General features: G+C 45.6%; 1 protein-coding gene across 31 annotated transcripts in view; it reads right to left on the bottom strand.

Moving 5' to 3' along the window:
• bcas3 (BCAS3 microtubule associated cell migration factor) overlaps positions 1-17,988 on the bottom strand; it is a 287,913-nt gene that overhangs the window by 29,933 nt on the left and 239,992 nt on the right. The window contains exons 21-22 of one of the 31 annotated variants that reach the window (XM_049725738.2): positions 10,014-10,096; positions 3,550-9,325 (exon numbers count right to left, since the gene is read on the bottom strand). The exons of 28 other annotated variants lie outside the window; for them this stretch is intronic. In XM_049725738.2, the coding sequence (XP_049581695.1) occupies positions 9,278-9,325; positions 10,014-10,096 (131 nt within the window). In that variant the 3' untranslated portion in view covers positions 3,550-9,277. Of the gene's footprint in view, positions 1-3,549; positions 9,326-10,013; positions 10,097-17,988 lie in introns of those variants that run through there. 2 more of the 31 variants (XR_007482725.2, XM_049725746.2) reach the window with 2 other exon arrangements.

Genomic DNA, 17,988 nt, shown 5'->3' on the forward strand with positions numbered 1-17,988 from the left:
GGCAGGAGCTGTTGAATGACAATGAGTCCATAAACAACCGGTGGAGAGAGCACTTTCAGGAACTCCTCAACCGTGACAGCACAACTCAGTCAGATTTCCTCAGTCACATCCCTCAGAGTCCCATCAGGGAAGACATGGGTGAACCTCCCACTTTAGCAGAGGTCCAAGATGCCATCAGGAGCCTGAAGAACAACAAGGCCTCTGGGCCAGATGGGATCCCAGCTGAGGTCCTAAAGGAAGGTGGACTAGAGCTCCAGTGCCACCTCCATTCCCTCTTTCTGAAAGTCTGGGAAGAAGAAGTACTCCCCTCGGAGCACAGGGATGCTCTGATAGTGACCATTTTCAAGAAAGGGGACAAAGCGGAATGTGGAAACTATAGGGGTATCTCGCTCCTTTCAACAGTTGGCAAAGTACTTGCTCGTGTTCTTGCCAACCGCCTAGTGCCACTGTCTGAGGAAGTTCTCCCAGAATCGCAGTGCGGTTTTCGCCCAGCTAGAGGCACTGCAGACATGATTTTTACAGCACGCCAACTCCAGGAGAAATGCCGTGAGCATAAACAGCCTTTGTTCATGGCTTTCATAGACCTGACAAAGGCCTTTGACTCGGTGGATCGCCAGGCCCTATGGAGCATCCTTCTGAGGTATGGTTGCCCCGATAAATACGTCAGAATACTGCATTTATTACATGACGGAATGACAGCCACAGTGCTCAACAACAGCTCCTTGACTGAGCCTTTCACTGTAGAGACAGGGGTCAAACAGGGATGCATCATTGCACCCACCCTGTTCTCTGTCTTCATTGCCGCCATACTCCACCTCATCAACGAAGAACTACCACACGGAATCCCAATTTGGTACAGAACTGATGGCAGGCTTTTCAACCTTAACAGGTTCAAAGCCAAAACAAAGATCAAAACCACCACAGTTGTGGAGCTCCAGTATGCAGACGATAATGCCATTGCAGCACACTCTGCAGAAGACCTCCAGGGCATCCTGAACTCCTTCGCTAAGGCATACAGAGCCCTGGGTCTGACCGTGAACATCAAGAAGACCCAGGTGCTACATCAACCCCCACCCAACCAGCCATCTACTCCGCCCATCATAAATGTGGACAACACTGCACTTGAATATGTTCACCATTTCCCCTACCTCGGCTGCCTCCTCTCCTCCAAAGCGGACATTGACCCTGAGGTCAACCATCGCCTGAGCTGTGCCAGTGGAGCATATGCCAGACTCCCTAAAAGAGTCTTTGAAGACAGAGACCTCCGGGCTGACACCAAGCTCCTGGTTTACAAAGCTGTGGTTCTCCCCACCTTACTTTATGGGGCAGAATCATGGACAACCTACAGCAGGCACCTAAGAGCTCTTGAACAACACCACCAGAGAACCTTGAGGAAAATACTCAGGATCAAATGGGAGTACAGACGCACAAACATCAGCGTTCTAGAGGAAGCCAGGATACCGAGCATCACCACTTTAATAATGCAGCACCAACTCCGATGGACAGGACATCTCATCCGCATGGCTGACACCCGCCTACCCAAACAGATGTTATACTCCCAGCTGGAGAGAGGTCCGCGAGCCCCGGGCGGGCAAAAGAAACGTTTTAAGGACAACCTCAAGACCAATCTCAAGAAATTCCAAATAACATCTCAGGACTGGGAGCGCATCGCCTTGAACAGGAACTGCTGGAGGGCGGCGGTGCAAGAAGGTGCAGCACATCACGAAAAGGAACTCCGCCGTGTCGCAGAAACCAAATGACAATTCCGTAAGGAAAGACAAAAACAGGCTCCAGCACAACCACAAACCACCACCACTTTCCCCTGCCCACACTGCACAAAAATATGTGGATCCCGGATCGGCCTCTACGCCCACCTGCGGACCCACAAGTAGACGACCCTGAGAAAAAGACAGTCATACTCGTCCCGAGTGACCGCCGATGATGAGGGGGTATTCGTGATTGGGATTAAATTAAGGATAAAATTAGGTCAATGATTAGAAATCAATGGTGCTCCACACAAAAAGGCTAAAATTTTAATGAGGAAATATTTGGAGTACCGTGTTGGTCCACATATGTCATGGTCCTAGTTTATAGTATATAACCCATCCGATTGCGGGTTGTATTTATTTTGTTTATTGTTAGGTTTTCCTTGTGTTCTTGGGTTAGGGTTCAGGTGTTCCTTGTTATTCTCTTATCCCCTGCATTGTAAATGTCTTCTTTATGCAGATAGGTTAATAGGCTAGGAATTTAGTGAGGAGATAATTGATCAATTGATGAGGGTTAATAATTGTCCAAATACTAGTCACATGTCTTGAGGGACCACAGCAACAACATTATGTTTAATTTGCAGGCCATTATTTAGTATGTGATGACAGTGTCTAGATAAGTAGACTGTTTTATCAAAAAATGTGAGAGTGAAGGAGGTTTGATTTGTAATCTGGCATTTGGGTGCCACTTTTAAGAATCAACATACAAGGTCTGTGCAGGAGCATAGATTGTTTTTGTTTGTTTTTAAAGATATATTTAACAGTTTATCTCAGTGCACTAAGGATATAGCAATTTTGAAAGACTTAAAATTAAAAGCAAAATTACATTTTAATTCAGACATATGCCAGCTAAAATGAGGATGGAAAATAAATACATAAATAAATACTGGCTCAAATGTGGCATGTGTTATAAATTGGGCAATGAGACATTCACTTTCAAGCACTATCCTTTCGCGCTGCTGACGACAACAACTTATGAGATGGTAAATCAAGGAGGAGTGTCATATTTGGAACACAGGCACTGTATGATCTATAGATTGAACAATAACAATTGCCGCATATACAACCATGTTGGTAGAATGTTGAATTACATTACAGTTTATTACAAAGGCTTTTTGAATTTAATTTGATGATAAACACTGGAAGTAAAAAAAAAAAAAAAAAAAAACGAGCAATGTATAAGGGGGTGTGAGTGACGTGTGAAGTGAGAGATGGGAAGAGGAAAATAAATTATTTACGTGAGACCAGTTTATGATCGAAGAAAAAAGGAATCAAAGATTGGAATCAGGATGAAGGAAAAATGCGGGTTGAATATTTGAATTTGAATATTGTAAACTATTATTGAAAACGTGCGTAACAACTTTGAAGAAAGAGGATTTTAGCCGTGTTAATGGGTAGGGTGGATGGATTACTCAAAAAAAAAAGCATTTGATAAGAGTGGCTTGATAATAAGATGAGTGTGCGCAACTGATAGGATACAAAATGTTAATAGGAGGAGTTGGGGGTAATAAACAAATGCTACACAGGAAAACTGATAACACGAAGATAGTTCTGCAAAATTTGTGTCAGAGTGTGTTCTGCCCTAGCGCGTGGCACAATATGTCTCAAAATCAACAGAGAACTGTCCCTGGTTATGAGGCACCTTTGACCTTTGGGAGAACAACAGGAACTATTATCATGCTTGAAGGGGGCAAGCACAGCTCTTCACAGGACAAGAGCCATACAGTTGGTGGAATACACACAGTTACAGATCCTAATTTTTTTTTTTTTAAAAAAGGGACTGAAAAAAACAATAAAGACAAGACGGACGCATTTGAGAGTGATGGACGGTCCAGCCCTGAATCATCATCATGAGACTCTTAAGAAGAGAGGCTGCGAAAGACTTGCACGAGTCACATGAAGTCAAACTGGACACCTTGCAAAGACTGCTCAAGTATTACAAAGTTGGTGGAGTTTGAAATCAAAAGGGATGGAAGCGTGTTTGGGTGGTGGGGCCGACATAACTGAGGAGTTTTGATTAAAAAAAAGGGAATAATAAAACTCTTCCCATGGGCTCAACACCTGTGGGAGGGGCCGAAGGGGTCGGGTGCAATGTGAGTTGGGCGGCAGCCAAGGGCAGGGACCTTGGCGGTCTGATCCCCGGCTGCAGAAGCTGGCTCTTGGGACATGGAATGTCACCTCTCTGGCTGGAAAGGAGCCCGAGCTGGTGTGCGAGGCAGAAAGATTCCGACTAGATATAGTCGGACTAGCCTCCACGCACAGTTTGGGTTCCGGTACAAGCCCTCTCGAGAGGGGCTGGACTCTCTTCCACTCTGGAGTTGCCCACGGTGAGAGGCGTCGAGCAGGTGTGGGTATACTTATTGCCCCCCGGCTGGGCGCCTACACATTGGGGTTCACCCCGGTGAACAAGAGGGTAGCCTCCCTCCGCCTTCGGGTGGGGGGACGGGTCCTGACTGTTGTTTGTGTCTATGCACCAAACGGCAGCTCAGAGTACCCACCCTTCTTGGGGTCCCTGGAGGAAGTGCTGGAGAGCGCTCCTTCTGGGGACTCTATCGTTCTACTGGGTGACTTCAATGCTCACGTGGGCAATGACAGTGAGACCTGGAAGGGCGTGATTGGGAGGAACGGCCCCCCCGATCTGAACCCGAGCGGTGTTCTATTGTTGGACTTCTGTGCTTGACACGGATTTTCAATAATGAACACCATGTTCAAACATAAGGGTGTCCATGTGTGCACTTGGCACCAGGACACCCTAGGCCGCAGTTCGATGATCGACTTTGTAGTCGTATCATCGGATTTGCGGCCGCATGTTTTGGACACTCGGGTGAAGAGAGGGGCGGAGCTGTCAACTGATCACCACCTGGTGGTGGGTTGGCTCCGATGGTGGGGGAAGATGCCGGTCCGACCTGGCAGACCCAAACGCTCTGTGAGGGTCTGCTGGGAACGTCTGGCAGAATCTCCTGTCAGGAAGAGCTTCAACTCCCAGCTCCGGCAGAGCTTTTCCCACGTCCCGGGGGAGGCGGGGGACATTGAGTCTGAGTGGACCATGTTCCGCGCCTCCATTGTTGAGGCGGCCGACCGGAGCTGTGGCCGTAAGGTCGTTGGTGCCTGTCGTGGCGGCAATCCCCGAACCTGCTGGTGGACACCGGAGGTAAGGGATGCCGTCAAGCTGAAGAAGGAGTCCTATCGGGCCGTTTTGGCCTGCGGGACTATGGAGGCAGCTGACAGGTACCAGATGGCCAAGCGGCTTCGGCGGTTGCTGAGGCAAAAACCCGGGCGTGGGAGGAGTTTGGTGAGGCCATGGAGAATGAATTTCGGATGGCTTCGAGGAAATTCTGGTCCACCATCCGGCGTCTCAAGAGGGGGAAGCAGTGCAACGTCAACACTGTTTACAGTGGGGATGGCGTGCTGCTGACCTCGACTCGGGACGTCGTGAGTCGGTGGAGAGAATACTTCGAAGACCTCCTCAATTCCACCTACACATTGAGGAAGCAGGGCCTGGAGACTCTGAGGCGGATTCTCCAATCTCTGGGGTCGAAGTCACTGAGGTAGTTAAAAAACTCCTCGGTGGCAAGGCCCCGGGGGTGGATGAGATCCGCCCGGAGTTCTTAAAGGGTCTGGATGTTGTGGGGCTGTCATGGCTGACACGCCTCTACAACGTTGCGTGGAGATCGGGGACAGTGCCTCTGGATTGGCAGACTGGAGTGGTGGTTCCCCTCTTTAAGAAGGGGGACCGGAGGGTGTGTTCCAATTACAGGGGAATCACACTCATCAGCCTCTCTGGTAAGGTCTATTCAGGGGTGCTGGAGAGGAGGGTCCGTCGGGAGGTCGAACCTCGGATTCAGGAGGAGCAGTGTGGCTTTCGTCCTGGCCGTGGAACAGTGAACCAGCTCTACACCCTCGGCAGGAACCTCGAGGGTGCATGGGAGTTCGCCCAACCAGTCCAAATGTGTTTTGTGGACTTGGAGAAGGCGTTCGACCGTGTCTGTTCTGTGGAGGGTGCTTCGGGAGTACGGGGTGCCGAGCCAACTGATAAGGGCGGTTCGGTCCCTGTATCACCGATGCCAGAGTCTGGTCCGCATTTCCGGCAGTAAGTCGGATTCGTTCCCAGTGAGGGTTGGACTCCGCCAAGGCTGCCCTTTGTCACCGATTCTGTTCATAATTTTTATGGACAGAATTTCTAGGCGCAGCCGAGGCGTTGAGGGGGTCCGGTTTGGGGACCTCAGCATCGCGTCTCTGCCTTTTGCAGATGACGTGGTGCTGTTGGCTTCTTCAGGCCGTGATCTCCAGCTCTCGCTGGAACGGTTCGCAGCCGAGTGTGAAGCGGTCGGGATGAGGGTCAGCACCTCCAAATCCGAGTCCATGGTCCTCGATCGGAAAAGGGTGGAATGCCGGATACAAGCGGCCGAAATGAGTTTCCTCCGCAGGATGTCCGGGCTCTCCCTTAGAGATAAGGTGAGAAACTGGGAGAGACTCGGAGTAGAGTCGCTACTCCTCCACGTTGAGAGGAGCCAGATGAGGTGGCTCGGGCATCTTATCAGGATGTCTCCTGGACGCCTCCCTGGGGAGGTGATCCGGGCATGCCCCACCGGTAGGAGACCCCGGGGACGACCCAGGACGCGCTGGACAGACTATGTTTCTCGGGTGGCCTGGGAACGCCTTGGGATCCCCCGGGATGAGCTGGATGAAGTGGCTGGGGAGAGGGAAGTCTGGGAGTCCCTCCTGAAGCTGCTGCCCCCGCGACCCGACCCCGGATAAGTGGAAGAAGATGGATGGATGGATGGATGGATGGGTTTTGATAGATACAAAGGGGGAACATGGAAGGTTTTCAAAACGTGTGATATAGCGTGACTCCAGTATCAAGAATAAGCATTTCTTTTTAATTATAAGTGTAATTGGCATCAACAAAAATGAGAACAATAATCTTCAAGGTGATAGTGTAAGTGGCAGCAGGAAGCTGTGTATATTGTTTTTTAAACATTATTTTTAGTATCATTACATTTTAGGAGGAGGGTCAGTAATGCTCGTGAGGAGATGAATGAAGGAACGAGGTAAAAATAAAAGGGAGTGTTCTATACATTTTTGGTTCTTTGCCAGATGTAATTATTTGGAGGGATGAATTTAAACTGAAAATGTGTAATTCATTGTGAAAATGAAAGCAAAATGGAACTGATTTAGTGGAAGAAAATGTGGGAAGGTGGAAATATTGGAGTTACATCTCAACACAAAGTGTCAAATAGTCAAAAAATGTGAGATGTGAGCAAACTAAATGGGAAGTTAAATTATGTTCCAGCATTATGCATATTGGCAAACGATGAGAGGACAGTAGACCAGACAATTAGATATTAATTTTGGATTTAAAATAAATATGGGAAATTTTAATTGAAGAGTAGGAAAGGTTCCTTTAATAATTTAATATTTTATGTTTTTTGTGTGTTGTGGAATGACAGTTTATCGGTAACGGTGCATGAATATCAAGTCTATGCTTGTGGTGTGGCGTTTGTGTAATGTGAATGGTTAAAGTGATTCAAAGTTGGGGTGATGTGATCACAGCAGAGGATAAATATTCCTATTCCTATTCCTATATTCCTCTCACCTGAAAAATATATAGATACTACAGATTTGAAAAAGCAAGAGTGATCAGGTCTAATTTTACACTAAATCTGGGTTTAAGATTACTCTGGGTCACCATTGACAACAAAAGACTTCAATGGAGAAGGCACATTTCAAGATTGTGACCAGACGTGACTATACCAGCATTGACCATCAAAACTCTGAGCCAAGACAGTGTATGATAACAACTCTGGACTTACCTGACAGTGTGACGAAATGCATGTGACGGAATTTGTGACGACTTGTTCTGTTTTGATGTTTTACCTGATTGTATTGCAGCCTCTAACCGCAACCCAGGGAGCAGATTGTGCTTTATTTGTGGAACTCGTATTTACTTTGCAGGTTGTCAATTGCAGTCTTGGAGAATTTTGTGTCATGTCTGTGAAAATGCATTAACAACTAACCCCTTACTTTTCATAATGAGTTTGTAAATGTGATCGTTCTCACAAGCTCCAGTTTTCAAATTGATACGTTTGGCGTGTCCGTGTGTGGATTATCTTTTGTGTATCATTGTGAATTTTACTTTTTGGTATTATGGATGTTTATTGTGAGGAGAGCTGCATGCACAGCTACAAGAGCGTGATGGCTTTTGTTCATACAGCCATGTGAGAGTCTGCCAGTCGAGTTTCAGGGACTGAGAATTGGTGATTCCAGGCCAGGATGGCATCTGGAGGTACACCGAAGTCCAGCTGGCGATGGGTATGTTACCATAGACATTGTTATTTTTACTTTTTATCCACAGTGACACATTTTTTAGAACGTGTCAAAAGGGGGAGGGGGCAAAAACAAAAAACAAACGGGGGAATTGTGAGATTTTAAGTGTTTTCAGATTTGACGGTTTTTAAGTCTTCAACATGCTAGATGGAGGAGAAGAAGCAGCTTGGCAGAAATGAAGTAAATGGGAGACAACATCGTGAAATGGAGCCAAAGCGTGGTAACGAGGGGGGAGAGTTTTAAAATAGCTTATAATAAATTATAGACCTTCACAAGATAAGATCAAATGGGTGGGAGAGTATTAAATGTAAAAAATTGGAGCAATAACATACAGACTCTAGTCTGTTGGGACCAGGTGGATAATTTAAAAGCGGCTTCTGAAGGTTAAAGTTTGAATAACACATTCATTTGCAGGATAAACAATGGAAGGGATTGATAAATTAAACAAATTTAAGAAGACTGCAGGAGTAGTATGTTGAAAATAATTGATCATTTAAACAGTGGCGTGATTGGGACATGAGAAAAAGAGAAAAGAATGAAATACAAATAAATAAATTCAACAAATGTCTTTCCCTATAAAAGATACGCGATTGATCATTGATTAAATGTTAGTAAAACAACGGATTGAATAAATTACGATGTCTATGCTTTGAGAAGGCTATCCCTTATACAAAGTAAAGTAGGATTAGAATTTGATAAAACTGATATGGACATTCACATATTTCATTAGAGTTTAGACTGCTTGCAATACTATTACAATTTAGTTAACACTCGTGAGTGACTGAGTGATTGATTTATTGATTGATTGATTGATCGATTGCTTGACTGATTGATTGAGTGATTGATTGACTGTCTGAGTGACCGAGTGGGCGATCGTTCGATGTCTGTCCGTCTATATGTACATATATATGTATGTATGTATTTCGTTATTTGTTCATGTATTTCTCTCTCTCATTTTTTCTTCCTCTTCTTTCGGTTGCTCCTGTTAGGGGCGGCGACAGCAGAGCAATCATTTCCAAATCTTTCTGTCCTGTCACACCAACCAACAAATGTCCTCCCGCACCTCTTCTATAAAATGAAATTGCAACATCTTCATCACTGCCACACTCTCCATTATTTTGGCCAGTTGAGATTTCCAAGCCCCACTTCTAACATTCTTTCCCATAACTTCATGCTGTGCCTGATCAACATAAGACCTCTCTAGCTACTGCAGTTCTGCACATCGCCGTGGTCTGAAATAAAAAAAAAACAAAAACGAATCAGCACCTTTCCTCAGGAATGTTCTCGCTTTTTAAGGAATCTCCCCTGCCATCTCTCCTTGATAGTTCCATGCTGCCACTGGAATGTCATCGGGGCCAATTGCCTTTCCACTCTCCATCTTGACAAATGTATGGGTATGAATTTGATCTATGCTTATTTTTCTCACTCATTGGCGGCCCCACAGAGGGACGTGGTGGTATCAACGGTTTTGGTGACCTCAGTTAAACTGAGGTCAACAGAGGGAGTGAAGGAATGGGGTCGAAATACAAAAAGTCCTGCCAAGCTACAAAAACAGATATGCTCAAACATCATTGAATAAAGTACATAAGCAGACAAGTATATTCACATATTAAATCAATAAAAGAAACACTTTAAGCATATAATTATACCTGCACACAAACCATTAAAGAAGACATAACTAGACATTTTTCTACATGGTAATGACATAAGTTTTTATAACTTCATGATCTGATATGTATTTCTGTGCACTTTGAAATAACAAATGTTTGTCGATATATTGCCTGAATAGCATAACGACACTTAAGGAAGTATTTAATGCATGCTTATGTTATTCTAAATAACGGACATTGCTCAAGCTGTCTAAGAATGTTCTGAACTTGATTATATCTTATGCAACTGAATATAAGCTGACCAAAGAACCTTGAACGTTGCCTTTTTTGAGTGGAGACGTTCTGCTCTTGAGCATTGTCGCACGAAAGGCCCAGCGCTGTATTGTATCTTTCCTGAAAACAGAGTTTTCTTAAGAATTGTGATTGAACTCAACCAACCTGTGTGTGTCAATTTTGTTTTGGTGTCTTAGTCTTTTCCTAAAACTGAAAAAGAAAATGAACACACAGTGAGTAAATTAGATAACAGATGATTGGCTCTGTCTTTTGCCGTGAGGCGCGGATACCACGCTTCCCAAATTGTGGACCAAATCAAACACTATCACTAGCAATTTTTATTATCATTCACCTTTTTAAAATACTTGAACAATTTTTACTAGTCCCTGATTTCAAAACTTGTTATTCATCAGTTTGTTATGGAGCCCATACTGTGTATAATATAAGGCGTTGACAGACATAATGGCCCTCCAACGGAAACTATGGCTACGATGCGGGCCGCGATAAAAAATAGTTTCACACCCCTGATCTACAGCATATATTTCTCAAAATGTTTTTTTCACATCCTCCTGATATTACTAAGATGGTGCCGCGCACAGAAACAGCGACCCGGCGCTCCTCAGTTGTTGGCAGTTTTGTAACTTTTTTTATAACTTTTCTTGTAACATTTTTAGTACTTATCCCGTCCCTGCTTGTGACATGTGTGCAAAACAGCAGAGCGGAACTGTTGTCGGTCACAGTAAACACCTTCTGCCCGCAAAAGAACTTCAATCTCTAGAACACGATTCCCCAGGAGATTCGGCAGCCACCGAAGGCAGCTGGCTTTACTATCCCCCCACTGGAGTTGCGCAGGCGGCGCAGACATAGAAGGCAAAAGAGGAGAACTAGCAGCCAATTTAAAAGGTAACCTGTACAAACCGGTCATCCCCAGCCTCTTTCTTACTAATGCCTGGTCGATAACCAACAAGATGGACAAACTGCGACTGCGGAGCACATCTCACGGTCTGGAATACTGTGTTCTGATTGTCACAGAGTCCTGGCTGGACCATTACATCTCCGACGCAGCTATCAAGCTAGCGGGCCGTGCGGTCTTCAGAGCCGACCGAACAACAGACTCTGGTAAGAGCAGAGGAGGAGGACTTTGTGTCTACATTGACAACAGGTGGTGCACCAATGCAACTGACAAACACACTCACTGCTCTCCAGATATCGAATTTTTAATGTTACAGTGCAGACTCTTCTGTTCACATCTGTGGTAATGACCACGTGCCCCCGATGCTAATGCTAAAGTAGCCATGGAGACGCTACTTTTTTTTAATCAAGTGACACGGAAGACAAAGATTCTGATGGATTTATTGATTTGGAGTGACACAGATAGTTTGATAAAATTGTTGTTTATATTATTGTTATTTCATACATAGTTTATATATTGTTATATGGGCCTGTAGAAAAATTTGAACTGCAACGCGCCGCTGGCTTCGTACTTGTTTACATAGAGGACGACCAACTCAATCGATGGCTTTAATGATTTGGACTGACACAGATGGTTTGATAAAGTTATTATTTATGTTATAGTTATTTGAATAACTGTTATTTTTACATCAGGCCCGTTCTCAGCTTCTCGTTTGTGTTTATGTCACGTTAGCATACTGTATCGTTTAGCCTGTTGTTGCTCGTTCATGTCTGTTCTTGGTGTTGGATTTTGTCGAATAAATTTGCCCCCAAATGCGACTAATATGTTTTTTTTTTCACTTTATTGTGCATTTTATGGCTGATGCGACGTATATTCCGGAGCGACTTTTAGTCAGAAAAATACGGTATATGGTTTAAGCAGTTTTAAATAAATTGATGATGTTAAAAGTAAGTGGATTCTGTTGTTTTGTTGTTTATTACCGTGGTACTGAATTAGTATCGAGAATCGTGGTAAACACAGTTATTGGTACCGACTACTGAAATTCTGGTGTCGTGACACCACTACTTGAAACATGTTGGTATTTTGGTTTCCTAGTTACAGAGAGGACCCACTGTGTAATCCATAGCAATGCGAATTGTGAATTTAGTAATGTTACATGTGGTGTCCGCAGGGATCGGTACTTAGATCTATACTGTTCCGCATTTACTTGCTTCTCCTTGTTGACATTATACGTACCGTATTTTTCACACTATTAGGCACACTTAAAATCTTAAAATTTACTCAAAAAACCACAGTGCGCCCTGCTGCTCACTGCTCCCCTCGGGGATGGGTTAAATGCAGAGGACAAATTTCACCACACCCAGATGTGTGTGTGTGACAATCATTGGGTCTTTACCTTTACCTTAATGCAGAGCGCCTTATATATGGATCAATTGATGAATTTGTTGATCCATACTGGTTGTACACAGCGCTCTGCCAAAATGTTTCAGTACGTTTTAGTACGACTAGTAAATTATAAGGCCGCATCGCTTCCCAGCATTACGGCAACCGTGGTCACGGGGCAGGGCCGGACTGGGAGAGTTTCTCAGGCCAGGAGTCAGTTATGTAACCAGGCCACCCTGGCCATGCCTAAATGCTTGAGCACGAGCAAAATGCACTTGTGCATACACACATGCACACACAATAGTATGTCAGCTGGGGAGGGGTTCACCCACCAAATATTTGGAAGCAAAATATGAAATACACTGTAATTATCACCTATAGTAAAGGTATATTAACAATATAGCAAGTACAAGTCAATATTTCTGTTTTCATTTTTCAAAGCAAATAAAATAATACTGTAGACAGTAAAGGGAAATGTGCTTTCGGGAGTTTGCAAACATATTTTAAGGTTGTGTTGAACTTATAATCATATTAATATCTAGTATTGGAGTGCTCGTGTGGATTGGTGAGTGGCGAAGAATGTGCAGGCAAACTGCATGAACTTGTTTTCGTTGAGGTGTTGTGGATAGGCCCAGAAAGGGAGTACTGGACGAGAACACCTCAAGGTCGTTGAGAAACGAGAACAACAGCACGTCTATGTGGCCGGGCTTCGCGGGGAAATCCAACCACCTGACCTCAGCGATAACACCGACATGGGGAGGAGATGGCCATCGACCAGTCATCTCACAATATTTTGCATGCTTTAATATTCATATTGTGTTTCTTTAAAACTGGGCAACCCGGAAGAATGTGTCGTCTTTTGGTGGTCACAAAAACGCACGAGTTTTAGCGTGAGGGACCCGGGACCCAGGCCTGTATTAGTGTGCTTTGTCAGGAATAAACAATTGGTAAATTTGGTCTGATTGATCTACTGGTCTTCTCTTTGACAGAACGAACTCGCAAAATTGTTAGGTGCGCCAGTGTGTGGATTAGGACATAGCAATTTATGTGTTAAGTGTTGATCGCAATTTGGAGTCAGATCAATAACTAAAATCCGTAACCTAACAATTTCTTGGTGACCGCGGACGTGATGTCAAGAGAAGGGTAATTGACAACTCGTGGTCTTTAGCCAAGACACCGGACAGTGTCAGGGACACTGTCTCCCGGTCGGCGAACTGTTTGGAATAAGCGCACGACGTTGAGCTGGTACGACGTCTCCTCAACCCTGAGCTCATCACCGATAAGGTAAGCGGAATACCTGTTACTATAAGTCGAAATGCTGCAAATTGAAAGAGGAAATTTAAGAGGAGACTGTCGTTCAGATCAAATAAGGTGTGCATGAAGTTAAGATACATACGGTGAATAAGTTTGGAACTTACGTGTGTAACGTGTACGGTAAAGTCAGGGACTTACGCGTACTAAGGATAGGTCAGTGTTAGGGTTTTCCAGGTTATCTTTATCATAGGATTATGTTGGAATGTAGACTATAATGATTAACCAATCTTGTCTTGCTCTCACAACGCAGTAAAGTAAAGTGGTTGCTTCCTCTGCTTGAGTGACCAGCTGCAGAGGAAGCAATCGAAGTTGTTCTGTTTCCCACAACATCGTAAAACACCCCCTGCTCTGATCTTACCAGAGGCCGGGGGTTCACCAAACCTGTCCACTCTCACCCCCACTCTGTTCCTCCTAATAAATATGCCCTTGCAGGAAGGAGACTTTCAGATTTCATTCCTTGAGCGAGTGAACTCTCCACCTGCAGGTGTCTAAAAGGACTTGCTTGTCTCCCGTGTGGTTCTTGCAAAATAAGTTGGAGTGAGCAAATCTCTAACAGTCAGGGACCTAGTGCTTCGTCGTGGCGGACAAGGGTGCGGTGACGATCGTATTCAAATAGCTGGGGGTTTTCAGAGATCCTCGAGGGGAAGTGAGGCCTCCTCAAAAAATATCCGGTGGTAACAGTTCCTCCTGTGAGAGATCAGACCGCTAAAATATCCAAAATGAATCAAATTGGGGGGAGAGAGTGTGTGCGCGCAGAGGATCCTCATGAGTGGGTGTGTATATGAGTGTGTGTGAGTGAGATGTGTGTTCTATGGAAGAAATCAGTAATGGAGAATGTTTAGGAGGCTTTTGAACGATAATAGGGAAATTGAGAAGTGGACAATGGTGTGTTTAAGTTGGTTAGAGAAACTAAGATGAGCAAGGTGTGGCAGTAGAGAAAATAAGGCGTGTGACAGAAAGTTACTAGAACGGTGGCTTGGTAGGATGAGAATAAGAGACAACAAATGTTGTGTAGAAGACATTGAAAGATGTTGAATGTGAACATGATGAAGGGCGCAACGGCAAAGTTGGCCTGCCCTTTGAGAGGTTGAGACTGATGAGCGTGCCTGCACTCGCGCGTAGTCGCGGGTCTGGGCTGTGCGCGTGGGCCTGTGCTATGCTCGTGCGGGCGGTGGGCCGGCATCATGATTGTTGCAGGAAATGGCCAGCCTGTAACCAGTCAACATTGGTGCCGCGACCCCCCCCTCGCAAGGGGGGTGCTATGGCCCGGGCGGGGCAGGGACAGTGTGAGTTTCTCAGTGAATGTTTGAAGCAGTGAGAGTGAGCGGTTGTGTGCGCGCTCGGTGTGTGCACACCCTGTGTGGGTGCAGGTGTGTGAGGAGGAAGACGGCATGGATCAGAGAATGTTCAAGAAAGGGGGGCTAACTCGTAAATAATGAGGAGCTATTGGGAGTAATCTGTTTGTCCTTTCTTTAAGGTTAGGTTAGGTTAGCAACACGAGCGATTTAGAGGTTCAAAAGAAAGACAGTTAAAAGAAAATAACATTTTTGATTTGGACAATTGCAGGCTAACAAGAGCATGAGAAAGAAGGGTAGAGAAAGCGGTGAAAATAGACAAGGAAAGAAATGAATACAAGGGCATTTATCCATCTTTGCATGATGTGACACACCCGAGTGCCCCGACACTTGGAGTGAGCTATGTTGGACCGCCGCCGTACGGTGACCCTGGAGTAATGGCTCCGGTGGTGACGTTGGGTGGCAGGATGGTAGTGGATGTCGAGGGCGAAGGCGAAAGGGCGGATCAGAGTATTGTACAGTTGATTGAACAAGCAGTAAATAAAGAGAGGCAACGGGCCCGGGAGGGGGACACATCCCGCGTGGACACCTCCACCCCCGGTCCGAGCCCTCAACCGTCCAATGTGACGAAAGGAGAAAGCTGGCATAGACTTACTGCCGAGAATGAGGAGCTGAAAAAGGAAATTGATCAAGCCGATGAGCAGCGTAGACAGGAAGCGCAGATGTTAAAATGGGCAACAGAGAGAGAGAGAGAGAGAGAGAGAGAGAGAGAGAGAGAGAGAGAGAGAGAGAGAGAGAGAGAGAGAGAGACACGGAGAAAATATAATTTGCGGAGTGGTCAGGGACAGATGACACAGGCCGAGGTGCAGAAAAATGAATTGATGTGTCCGCTGGTGACCACATCGGGCGGTCAGCACTACGAGCCCATGGTGCTCCGTGATGTGACCGCGATGATGGAAAAGATGCCCCCACTTCACAGAGGAGGCAAGGTGTGGCTAAACAAATTTTTGGCTCTGATGAGTGGGCAGAGCTGTACACTCGGTGACATGCGCCAGATGTTGGCAGGAGCATGCTCCCTAGTGCAATTGCAGGTGATTGAGGAAGCAGCAGGCACAGCGAGACTGGGGAGGGAGGTGCCCTTGCCACAAGTAGCAGCACCCCTGTTTGAAAACATTAAATTGACTTTCCCACAACCCACCGATCTGGCCCCCACTATGTTTCCGCACACACGGTAGGGAGTTAACTGATCATGAGGACGCTGAAGTAATGCTGGCGGCCTTGCCCGACACACTGTGGTCCCAGGGTCTATTTGATGTCGGGTTTTGTCATTCGGTGGCCCCTATTGATCTCCAAATGGATGAGACGCAGCCTATCAAACGGCCTCAATATCGTTGGCCGAAAGAGGCGGACCAAGGCATGGTCTGTGTGGCCTCTGGAACGCAGGAGTGTTGGAAGTGTCCGACGGCCAAATCGCACTCCTTGCTGTGGCGTTACCAAACTGGGTGGAGCTTGGGTCAAGGTGGACAAGAGCTTCATTGTGCACTGAGTTTGACAGAACTGAGGAGATTTGATAAAAAGTTGAATAATGCGTAGAGCTACAGATAAAAGCATCATGGTCAGAGATTGAACAGATTTGGATAAAACAAATAGGCTAAAACGGTAAGAAACAAGAGCGAGATCTGATATTTTGGCTCGTCAGGCTTAAGAAGTAGAAGTCGAGTTAGATACATTTTAGAATAGGACATTTAGACTAAAGTGAATTCAGTCAAGAGGAACAGGGGCATTTTGGCATTTTAATAGGGATTGACAGCAAGGGAGATTGAGGATAGAAGATCTGGACAGCAATGACGTAAATTACATTAAAAACTGCCCATTCTAGGGAGAGGGCTTGGCGCTCCCTGTGTGGAGCTGCAGCTTTGCAGAGGGGGGCAGACTGCGCGAGGGAGTGGATGAACGGAGTGGAAATAGGTGACGATTTAAGGAAGCAGGGAGAGGTGCTGGATGGTGTGACAGGCAGGATTTTTAGGAAGAGAAAAAAGGGGGGAGTGAGACTCGCCAAGAGGGGCAATAAAGAGAAGCAGACTGAGAAACATATTTGAGCTAGAAAACAGGAAAAAGGGGGAGAGCCAAATGATGACGTAAAAATCCAAAGGAATAGTCGGACCCATCTTTATTGAATTTAATTAGGATAATTAATAGAGATCGAGTTTGTAGGAGCAATCTGATGTTATGGAGGCTCCCCTGACACGCAGGTCCCACAGTCCCCCCCCCAGATAGACATATATGACAATTTGCGATGAATCTGATGGGCGAGTTTATGGAAAATTGAATTGGAGATTTTACAATAGGTCATGTTGACAAGTATGTCCAAATGTGAAGAGTTACTATTGGAGTCAATGTTTGCCTGCACACTAACATACTAACTTTGCTTAGTGTGGGAGGAGAGCTGAGTGATAGAGATAGATAGATAGTGTGTGTCTGCGAGTGTGTGGATGGGTGCGTGCGCATGTGATCATCTATGACTGTGTGCGCAGTATGATTGGCCAGAGAGGTCTGAAGTTGGGGTGATGTGTTTGCAATTGAGGATAAAATTCCTCTCACCTGAAGGGGTGGTACAGACTGGAGGGTCTGGAACTGGTAAGTGATGAGTTCTGACCGTAACCATGGCTCAATGATCAATCAGGGGCACCGTCGACAACAAAACGGTGTGATGGAGAAGGCCCATTTCAGTGATATGGTCAGACAAGACAGAACTAGTATCGAACAGCAAGACTTTGGACGATTTGACGTGTGACGACGTTGAGCTCACCCGACGGGGTGACGGACTAGGTGGACAGTGAACAATTGTTTGGCGCTTGAACGTGTTTGCGACAGTAGCACGCTCTGCTTTGTTTTTCTGTGTGACTTGATTTTTTTTTTGCAGCATCAGCCACCAGCCAAGGAGCGGATTGCGCGTTGCTTGCGTAACTTGTTTTCATTCTTGCAGGTTGTCGATTGCATTCGTGGAAAGTTTGTGTTGGATTTACAAGAATATGTTAACCCTTGCCCTTTTGGTTTTTATGATGAACTTGTTGATGACGTGGTTTTCAGGACATGATCCGCGGGTG

The sequence above is a fragment of the Syngnathus scovelli genome, chromosome 7, assembly GCF_024217435.2.
Source record: "Syngnathus scovelli strain Florida chromosome 7, RoL_Ssco_1.2, whole genome shotgun sequence".
Lineage (NCBI taxonomy): Eukaryota > Metazoa > Chordata > Actinopteri > Syngnathiformes > Syngnathidae > Syngnathus > Syngnathus scovelli.